This window comes from Chrysochloris asiatica, unplaced genomic scaffold, assembly GCF_000296735.1.
Source record: "Chrysochloris asiatica unplaced genomic scaffold, ChrAsi1.0 scaffold00246, whole genome shotgun sequence".
NCBI classification, from domain to species: domain Eukaryota; kingdom Metazoa; phylum Chordata; class Mammalia; order Afrosoricida; family Chrysochloridae; genus Chrysochloris; species Chrysochloris asiatica.
Window position 1 is genome coordinate 3,960,632 of NW_006408764.1, and position 10,537 is coordinate 3,971,168.

The following is a 10,537-nucleotide window of genomic DNA, read 5'->3' on the forward strand; positions in this document are numbered from 1 at the left end:
CTTCCAGCTCATTTGCCTCAGTCACTTTATCTCGTTTCTGGACATGTACAGATATGGTCATCTGCTTCTGTTTTTTGGGCATCTTCAGGGGTTATCTGTGGCCTTAATACTTAGATGGGTGTGTATTTTGGTATTTCTTTTATGCTTTCTGAATGCCTCCAGGTAGATGTGATCAGGAAATGGACTTCCCTTTTCACTCTTGTTCCTGAGAAGTTTCAAGATACCACTTTTGGTCGTTTTGACGTAATTTAGGATTTAATTTTCGGCCTGTTTCCTCTTTTGTCTGCTTGTCCCGCTCCACAATCCCCGTTCAGTCCTTTTTTTCTAGTTGCAACAGTTCAGGGCCGGCTGTGGCCGTTTGGTTTTAATTGGAAACTGTCTCTTTAAATTTCAAGGAGATCTGTGCGCATGCGTAGTAGAACCCTCCGAGGGTGGGGCTGGGGTGCCCACTAGCTCAGACACCCCTATAATCACCCGAATGGAGGTGCACAGACAGCAAGGGACCAATGAACAGATACCAAAAGAAAACAATGTCCACACCTTTATCTCAGCGGTTCTGCCAGGCGTCTGTGGCAGCTCAGATCCTTTCCCCATGTGGTCTCACCCAAGATGGCGGTTCCTGGAGCAGCTGAGCGTCCCGGACTAGAAAGCAATAGATTTCTTGCTTCTGCCACAAATTCCCCCAGCTGTGAGCCTTCCAACCTTCTAAATATTCCTTTATATGTGGTTCAGAGTTCTGGGACCAGCCCCTGAGCCTGCTTAGTCGGGTATTCTGTGTTGTTGTTGGCGGAGCTCTCTACTATACGTCCACCCGATCCGTCATCTTGTTTGTTCCCTCCTTCATAATGTTTTGAGCATTTTATTTTTTTTTAACAGACAATAAGTGAATTTGTCTTTGGTGGTTTTGTTTGGTGAGTGATGTAACGGGATTATTAACTTCAACTAGGATTGATTACATCTGAGGAAAATTCTTGCCCAGCTAAACCTAGAATCCAAATTCAACATAAGAAAGTGAATTCCAGTTTTTGAACTGAATTACTGGGAAATACACTGTGCCTTCCTCCAGGTGTGATGTGAAGTGTACAGGGGATGTTGAGACTAAATACAGGCATGAAGCGTGAAGAAGTGTGCGTTCCTGGACAGCTGACTTGTGTCCCTGCTTAACACTTTGATTAGAATAAACTTGCAATTTGAGAATATAGAAATAAGTATCTTCAAATGAAGCTGTCGGTATTTAAAAAAATTAAGTGATGTATTGGGCAGATCTGCTGTAAAAGACCTCTTTAAAGTGTTACAGCGTTTGATGTCAGTTGGGGGACTAAGGTACCCCTGACCCAAGCTATGGTATTTTCAGTTGCCTCATATACATGTGAAGCTGAACTCTGAATAAGGTAAACTGGATAAGAATTGATGAATTTGAATTATGGTGTTGGTGCAGAATATTAAAAGTACTATGGACTGCCAAAAGAACAGACACATCTATCTTGGAACAAGAACAGCCAGAATGCTCCTTAGAAGCCAGGATGGCAGACTTGTTTTGGACAGAGGATCAGGAGGGACTGGTTCCTGGAAAAAGACATCATGCTTGGTAAAGACAGTGAAAAACAGGAAGACCCTGAATTAGAATGATTGACACACTGGCTACAACAGTGGGCGCAGATATGATCATTGGGAGGATGGCACAGGATTGGTCATTTTGAATCTGAGCTGACACAATGGCATCTAACATCAACAAACCTTACTAGTACAATGTACCAAGTGCTGGCTCACAGAACACCTGGTGGGGTGGCAGGTGAAAAGACAGGAATTAGGGAACTGTTTGGCTCTTGGAGGGCAGAGCTGGACAGGAGGTGGTGGCCTCCTTGTGGGTTGTACCTGTCCTTGATCTTACATCTTGTCACCCCATGTGTGGCCTAGGCCCTGATGGCTCCCATGTGCCCTGTGTAGACATTGAATGCGCTCTTGGCTGTGGGGCCTGGGGCAGGAGAGGCCCAAGGCATGCCTGTGAAGGTGCTGGACTGTGACACCATCTCCCAGGCTAAGGAGAAGATGCTGGAGCAACTTTATAAAGGAATACCTCTTGCCCAGCGACCGGACTCCCGCACCCTGGATGTTGGTGAGGATCAGGCGAGCGTTGTTCTGCAGGACTGAGCCAGTATTGGGACTGAGCTGGCCCTGGACCAGCCCTGCAGTGGGAGTGGGGTGCTGGGAGTGGGGTGGGGGTTGACTCTGGACACCTCTCTGGGGGTGAGCTCTCAGCTGGTGAGACCTCTGCCCCCACCCCAGCCCTGGCATTTGTTGTAAGGGGTGGCATGGTTGTGTGGGGCTGTCCCCTCATGGAGAGACTGGTGAAGGAAGAGACAGTCTCACTATGGCAAGGATGACCTGGAAGCTTGGGCCAAATCCCATCTTGCTGTTATAGAGTGGCGGTCTGGGGTGGCAGGACACCTCATTCTTTCCGACGAGGATGTCACTTCGGAGGTCCAGGGTCTGTGGAGGCGCCTGAACACCCTGCAACACTACAAGGTGGGAGGAGTGGGAGCTGGAGGAGGGGTGTGGTGTTGTGGGGCTGGCGGAGGGGTCACCGGCTGTGGCCTGCAGGTCCCAGATGGAGCAACTGTGGCCCTCGTCCCTTGCCTCACCAAACATGTTCTCCGGGAAAACCAGGATTATGTCCCTGGAGAGAGTAAGTACCCCCGTCCCACTGCGTCTCCTATCCTTGTTTTGCCCATCCCCTCATCTAGGTGCCCCCACCTTTGACCAAGGAAGTAGTTATGTCCAATCTCCGCTGGGAGATTGGGTTCTGGAGCCACCTACCCGACCAGCTTGTCACTTCCCCCTGGGTTTGCTTCTCCTTAGTTACCTGTGAGGCCTTTCTTCAGGAAAATTCCATTCCATCTCCACTAAACAAATTTCTCTATAAGGGTGTTGGAGTGACCTTGCTTAGCAGGTCCTGGAGGACCCAGGGGAGGTGGCACCTGATAAGGGGTGATGAGCTGTGGGTTCCTGGCACAGGGACTCCGATGCTAGAGGATGTGGATGAGGGGGGTGTCCGGCCTTGGCACCTGGTGAAGCCAAGTGAGGAACCTGAGCCCCCTAGGCCTCGGAGAGGCAGTCTGCGGAGTGGGGAGCGTGAGCGAGCCAAAGCCATTCCCGAGATCTACCTGACACGCTTGCTGTCCATGAAGGTATGCTGGGAGCAGGGCCAGGGCAGGCAGTGGTGTCTGGGTTGGGTAGGACTAGGGGTAGGTTGGAGTGCCTCAAGACTGTGGAGGCTGGGCCGGTTCCCTTGCTGAGTGCAGCTCTCCCGTGTCCCCTTCCCTTTAGGGGACCCTGCAGAAGTTTGTGGATGACCTGTTCCAGGTGATTCTCAGTACCAGCCGCCCTGTGCCAATCGCTGTGAAGTACTTCTTTGACCTGCTGGATGAGCAGGCCCAGCAGCATGGCATTTCTGACCAGGACACCGTCCATATCTGGAAGACCAACAGGTGGGCGTGGAGTTGGGTGGGCTTCAGGCCTGTGTGTGGGTCTTCTCCTGCCTCCTCCCCACCCAGCACACTCACTGGACATATCTGCCTCACCCGCAGCTTGCCGCTGAGATTCTGGATCAATATAATTAAAAACCCGCAGTTTGTGTTTGACGTGCAGACGTCTGACAACATGGACGCAGTACTCCTCGTCATCGCACAGACGTTCATGGATGCCTGCACTCTGGCTGACCACAAGCTGGGCCGGGTGAGCAGGCTCTGGGTGGGCACGGAGGGGCAGCATGGGCTGGGAGTGGACAGTACTCTGCATGCACCCAGGTGCCAGGATAGTAATGAGGGCCAACTTCTGACTCCAGGCCTCCCCAGGCCAGCTGTTCTTAGTCTTAATATTTGAGCAGGGGTTGGGGGGGCACCGTGTACCAACTCAGAGTCAAGACATCGGAAATAGGTTCAGCTGGGTGTGGCCAGGGCCTGGAGTGCTGGTCGTCTGTGACTGGAGTTCTCCGCCACTTGGTGAGAGTCATGAACGGCTGGGAATGTGGAGTGGTCTTGGCAGGCCTGAGAGTGAGGCCGAGCTCCCTGGTGATTGTGCAGTGGATAGACTAGCACCTGAGAGTCCAAAGAGGAAGCTGTGGCTGTCTTCAGGTGTGCAGGGACGAGGTCCAAGCTGGGTATGAGCATACAGTGCAGGCAGAATCCAGGCTGTGCTGACAGGTTGGATGTGGAGACTGAGGGAGAGGAGGGCTCACATGCAGTCCAGGTCTCTGGCTTTGGTGAGCTGAGACTCGGAGGAGGGGCCTCAGTTGGTTTCCAGGTGCAGACATGTGTCTAGTCCCAAAGCAACTTCCGATTGCCAGATGGGTTTGATTCTGGGAGAGTGTTGGTGGGGTCTGTGGAGTAATGGGGAGGAGAATCCAGGGCATGCCTGTGTGTGATGGGTGTGCTGAGCAGGGAGGTGGAGGCGCAGAGGAGAGAGTGGTCAGGGCAGCACTGAGGTAGGGGTATGCTATCATCAAAGCTATGACCCTATGACAGACGTGAGGTCACCAATGTGTCTGGTCAGGTGCCCAGCATGCAGGGCATACAGTTCCATGAATGGGGGCCCTGCTTAGCTCAGACTCCTGGGCCACTGTCGGCCTGTGACCTCTTCAGAGATCCACCTCTTAGCCTCTGTGAGGGGACAAGATAGAAGGTTCTGCTCTGTAGGTAGCACTGTATTTAGGGAGCCTCTTTTGTTCCATGTGTACTCATCACTCTCATGAACTGAGAACCTGTGGGCCACACCAGAACCTGTGGACCAGTTCCAGAAGTGGGCACTGAGTAGTGGTTGGGTATTTGGCCCGGTTTTTCCAGCACAGCAGCAGTTAGCTCCTGGGTAGTTCTGGAATAGTCCACACCGCACCTACTAAGGGTCCCCTGTACAGAGAACTGATGACACAGTGCATCCCTGCTCACATAAGGACTCGTGTCACCCTCGTTAACCTGATTCACCCTTGAGCAGCTTGAGGATGCAACAGCAGGTCAAGAGAAGTGAAGTTTGCTGCCCTGGGTCATAGGCACTGGGGAAGAGGTGGGATTTGAACTCAGGTCGGTGTTAGAGGCTGTTCTTGGTGTGTTAAAATTGTCCGTTCTGCATCTGAGAGCCCTCCCTCATATTTCAGCCACTTCAGGAGTGAGTTAATCTGGGGCAATTTGCGTTAATTGTCTGGATCACAGTTTCCTCATTTTTTAAAGTGATGAAATAGGATTAAATGACAAGGAACTTGAAGCAACAGCATTAGGGCTTCCCGTGCCTCTGCATCCTTCCCACCCTGCATGCCGTTCTGGGCTGACTCCATGCAGGAGCCACATGGAGACATGTGAAACTGAGACATGGCCTCAGGTGAACAGGGAGGAGGTTGGGGTGCTGACCTTAGAGCCTGGACGCTGGAGGAAGGAAGTGGGCTATGGTGATCAGTCATATTCCGGTGTGCTGGGACTGGGGGATCTTGGGACGCAGGATTAAAACTGAAGCAGAGTTGGGAAAACCAGGAAACTGAGTACTCTAACAGGCTCTCATTCTTGTTTTCCTCTTTCTAACCTTCCTGGTGCCCAGGACTCCCCCATCAACAAACTTCTATATGCTCGGGACATCCCCCGTTACAAACAGATGGTAGAAAGGTACTGGGTGTTAAGGGGAATCGGTGGACATTGGTGTGTGTGGTAGCTGAAGCTCAGGGGTGGCCACTGGTGGGGTGGGAAGTGGTCTTGTTTACCTAGCAGCTGCAGCACCTGTGGTCTCTGACAGGTATTATGCAGATATCAGACAGGCCATCCCAGCCAGCGATCAAGAGATGAACTCCATACTGGCTGAACTGTCCCGGGTAAGGCTTTCCCGGACTCCTTGGGTTGGGCACAGCCTCCTGCCATGAGGATCCTGCACCTTTCACATCAGTATTCTGCAGGGAAGCCCTTGGGCCCTCAGCAGCCCTTGGCTGGTTAGGGCAGGACACATATTATTGTGATAAATGAAGAATGTTCCACCTGCCACTGTAAAGGAGCTGAGCTCCAGCCCTTTCACCTCAGAGCATGTAGCTGCCACCTGATCTGGCTTGGCCAGGTGCTTGACTTCCGATAGTCCTTTATGGGGTGTGTGGACAAGAGAGCCAAAGCAGAGAGGTAGCTAGAATTCAGCTCCAGGTTTGGGGGTCTGGGGACCCATGTCTTCCTATTGTCTGCTTCCCTTAGTGTTATAGACATGCCCCCACTTACTTCTAAAATTGCCCCAAATTATAAGCAAGGTTTCTGAAATGACACTGATGACCACAACCACAATAATAAATGCTGTTAGTGCCGTCAAGCAGCTGTACTTTGAAGACGTTGCTATGTGTCAAGCCATTCATTGGGTGCTCTGGGGGTCTCATTTGATACCTTCAAGAGTTCCACAGGCTAGGGAATGCCCTTCTGTTGTCCTGAGGAAGAGGCTGAGGCTCAGAGACATCACATTGTGGGCTGGCGAGGAGCCTCAACAGATATATGCTGGACTCACAGTCTGAACTACGGCATCTGGCCAGCTGGACTCTGCATTCCCCTGGGGCAGCAAAGGGGTCAAGCTGGAGCTTGGAGGCAGGAGAGACGCAGGGCCACAGGAAACTTCAGGCCCTGTTGCTGGGCTCTGTGCTCTTTTGATATCCCCCACTTTTCTGGGTAGGTGGGAAGCGGCTGTCAGATGGGGCTTCTTTAAGGTTGGGGACTGGAGACTAGCGCATCAGGAAACTGTAGACCAAGGGTCTGTCTCAGCTCATACTGTATAGCAGAAATACCACAAGGGGGTGGTACTTTAGAGAACAAAGTTCTGTTCTCACAGTTCAGGAGGCTAGAAGTCCAAATTCAGGGCTTTGCCTCTAGGGGAAGACGGTATCTCTGTTGTCTCTGGGCGAAGATGTTTGTTTCTGAAGACCCCGTCTTCTTTAGTTCCTTGTCCATCTTTCCATGGCAGGTAGCTGTTTCCCATTTATGCTGGCTATTCTGTGTCTAATCTGCTCTTTTTATATCTCAAAAGTGATTATCAGATTTAAAACATGGGATTACATCCACAGATATAGGGGTCAGAAATCCAACATGGATTTTTGGGGGCACAATTGAGTCCATGCTAAATACAGTTTTGCCCCACGCCTGTCCCAGGCTGAGCACACCCTCGGCTGAGCACCTTGGTCTACAGAGGGCTTTGCTGCCCATTGCAGGTTCTGTCCCTTCCTCCACCTTCCAGGACTCCTCCCTGTCCACTGTCACGTACCTCTCACCTCTCTTCTTACCCCCTCCCTAGAACTTCTCTGGAGATCTGGGGGCACGGGTGGCCCTACACGAACTCTACAAGTACATCAACAAATACTACGACCAGGTAGGTAGGACCCTGGGCTCAGGTTGGGAGGCCCGACTTCTAGTCATTCCCTGGGAGGCTGAGGAGATATGTAAGAAGGAGTCTGGCCCTGTGATTCAGGGTGGAGGGGCTTAGGATCACCCCCAGTCACACAGAGTAAGAAGAGCAGGGCCCCTTGGCAGTTTTGGGGTGCATCCTTGGTGTTTCTTCTGCTCCTCAGTGGGACTCCTAGGTGTGGTGGTGTGGTGGGTGGGGAACTGAGGAGGTGACCTGCAAGCGTGTTGGGACACACAGGTACCACCTTTGCTCTGACCAGAGCCCTCGGCTGGCAGTGTATGTGCACAGACACCTCTTGGGGTATAATTCTCACTGGGTTGTGTGGCTGCCAGAGAACAGGGCCCAAGTGGAGGATCACAGCCCAGCCTAGAAGCAGGAGAGGGTGAGGAATGATAAAGCCAGTGAAGGGCTGTCTAGGGGGCGTTCTGGCTTCCCTCACTAATCCTTGAAACCCACAGTGACCTGCTGTTATGATCCCCTCTCACTGGCAGCGCCCTGTGATCACAGGTAGCAAGTGAGGTAGATCACAGCTTCTGGGACCGTACCTCCGATTGTGCTGCAGTACCTTAGGAGGCCTGTTCTGCTCTGTGTCTAGCAGGTGGGCTGGAGAGCTCTCCCCAGCAGGGTGGGTATCTGTGTTTCAGATCATCACGGCCCTGGAGGAAGATGGGACAGCCCAGAAGATGCAGCTGGGCTACCGGCTCCAGCAGATTGCAGCCGCTGTGGAAAACAAGGTCACGGATCTGTAGAGATGAGCAAGCCTTGGCCCACAATGGCCTCAGCCAGACCCGTCTGAGTAGGCCTGGAACCGTGAGGGGAGACACCACCTTCTTAGATGCTGTAGTGACTGACAAGCAGGATTAGTGGAAGGTGGCCTCCCAGCCTCCCAGTGCTGCTGGCCTGGGCCCTGTAGGACCCATTTCACAGTCTTGGGGCCCTGAGGCTCACGGGGTTGGCACCCAGCCTGCTCCCCGAGCCCAATGACCTTGTGTTCTACTTCCTATGGGATGCGTGTCTGCGGAGTCAGGGACCAGAGAGTGGCCAGAAGGGGAAACCATACTGCACCTGGACACTGGCCTTTATCCACTGGGGTTTAGAGAAGATGAGGAGAGCCCCACCTTCCTTGCTCCATCATCCTTGACCTGAGTTTAGTGGCCTCTGGCCTTCTTGCTGCTGCCATGTTCCTAGGCTGGAGAGATGGACACCTTTCTTAGGCCACTGAAAACTGACTCTTGAGCAGGGCCAGCTGCTTCAGGACCACCCTGCCTCACAGGGGGCCAATAGTGGAGGACATCTGCTGTAGGGGGCCTTGGGGCGAGGGGCAGCTCTTCATTAAAGGATAACACACAGCGTGGAGTAAAGCTCTGATGTGTGGTGACTGTCATGCCTGGCAGGCTCCGGAGGGAGGTGGTGTCTACCCGCTGGGGTGGGCTCATGCCGTCAGGTACTGCCCCAGGCTACAAGATGGCTGGGCTCTCCTTAGCCTCTGGGCAGGGCCTGCTGGCTCAGAGCGTCTGTGAAGGAAATGAGAAGTTCATCCCGGACAGGGTTGGGAGGGCTGCTGCCCAAGGTGGAGTGGTCTGCCGCCTCAGAGGGGCTTGCCTTGTTTGTAGCGTTGAGTATTCTAACTCCTCTGCTTATGTTCCTCTTTATCTTGCAAGGAACTGGGGAAGGACGACCTCATAATAGGAGACTCTAGTCTGAGTGGGTCTTGGGGGCCTGTTTTCATGAGCCTGTTTCTGGACTGCCCTAGCCTCGCTAGCCTGGAACATTCTTTTAAAGGGACTACCTGCTTACTGGGAGTCCAGGTGTGGCAGGACTGGTGTGGGCTAATGCGTCAGGCTATAAAGTCGTTTGAACTGCAAGGTCGGTGGTTCAAGATCACCAGCTGCTACTTGGAAACCCTATATAGGGTTGCTATGGGTCGGAATTGACTCGACAGCACTTAATAACAACAACCACCTGCTTACTGGGTGACCTTCCAAATCAAGGCATCTTGGGGTAGGAGTCAGGCCTTTTAGCTCAACTGCCTGCCTATGTGTACATTACCTTATATGCCTTTTGTTTTTTTAAATTTATAGCTGGAGGTAGACTTTGAGATGATTTTAACTGGGTCCTGTGGGGCTGGAGATCGATGCCCTCTTGACTGAAGCCATTCCCTGCCTCAACAGGGGACCAACCTGCTGAAAACAGGCACACCGAGGGCCCCTCAGCCCTGAGCTCTTCAGAATTCCACACCTTTGGCTTTCCACTTACTCTCCCCATTTACTCCCCCATAGCCCTCCCTTTCATGCCCCATCTCCTTCTTGGGGGTCTTTGTTGAGGGTTTGGAGGCAGAGGCTGATGTGATTGTAGGAGTTAACCTTTGTTGTCTCCCCTTGGTGGCTGTACGTACAGCCATCCCCCAAGCCTTTGTCCCTGAGAAAGGAGCCTTACTGTTCTTGTCCTTGTCAGGTGATGTTGCAGATGACATTCTAAATCGGTTATAATATCTTTCCTTTTCCATTTTTGCCCAGTGTCAGAACCCACCTACATTTGTGCCACAGTCCAAGATGGGTCAGGCACGATCAGTTCGAGAGTATCTCAGATGGGTGGCTTTAGCCAGGAGGTTTTCAGAGATATTTAGTTTGGTTCTGATTCTCCCCACATACTGCTCTGTCCAAACCATGGAGTCTGCTTCCCATCTTGACTATCTTGGGAGCAGGGCCAATGGGAATTCAGCTTTGGGTGGATGTCAAGCCGGTGCAGAGAGGACAGGCAACCTTTTTGTCAACACCACAGGGGTCATGATAGACCTTTGCATCTGTACCAGACTCAGGTCCATTGGTCATGGGGAACCTATCATGGTGGCAGGTGAGGGCTGTGTGTGTGTGGGCATGTGAGTACTGCACATGCATTGTTGAGTCATTGACTTTTATGTCTCACCCTTCACAGGATATTGTTTAAAAAAAGATATAAAGAAGAAAAAACCTACAAAAAAACCTAACGCAAAAAAGATGAGAGTGAGAATGGAGATTCTAACAGTTATAGGATTTTGTGATTACTCACGTGGGTCTTGCTTAACATGTCAGTGTAGAATGTGTGTCATTTGGTTTGATGAATCTTTTCATAATAGTTTCTCATCAAGATTGCA

At 51.9% G+C, this 10,537-nt stretch overlaps 1 protein-coding gene across 1 annotated transcript in view; it reads left to right on the forward strand.

The window, feature by feature from the left end:
* The window catches only part of PLXNB1 (plexin B1), a 26,443-nt gene extending 18,290 nt beyond the window's left edge, over positions 1-8,153 (forward strand). The window contains exons 27-36 of the mRNA XM_006873640.1: positions 1,948-2,116; positions 2,423-2,526; positions 2,602-2,686; positions 3,016-3,188; positions 3,328-3,488; positions 3,588-3,735; positions 5,584-5,648; positions 5,776-5,851; positions 7,294-7,368; positions 8,049-8,153. Coding sequence (XP_006873702.1) covers positions 1,948-2,116; positions 2,423-2,526; positions 2,602-2,686; positions 3,016-3,188; positions 3,328-3,488; positions 3,588-3,735; positions 5,584-5,648; positions 5,776-5,851; positions 7,294-7,368; positions 8,049-8,153 — 1,161 coding nt within the window. The remainder of the gene's footprint in view (positions 1-1,947; positions 2,117-2,422; positions 2,527-2,601; positions 2,687-3,015; positions 3,189-3,327; positions 3,489-3,587; positions 3,736-5,583; positions 5,649-5,775; positions 5,852-7,293; positions 7,369-8,048) is intronic.
* The last annotated feature ends 2,384 nt before the right edge of the window (positions 8,154-10,537 follow it).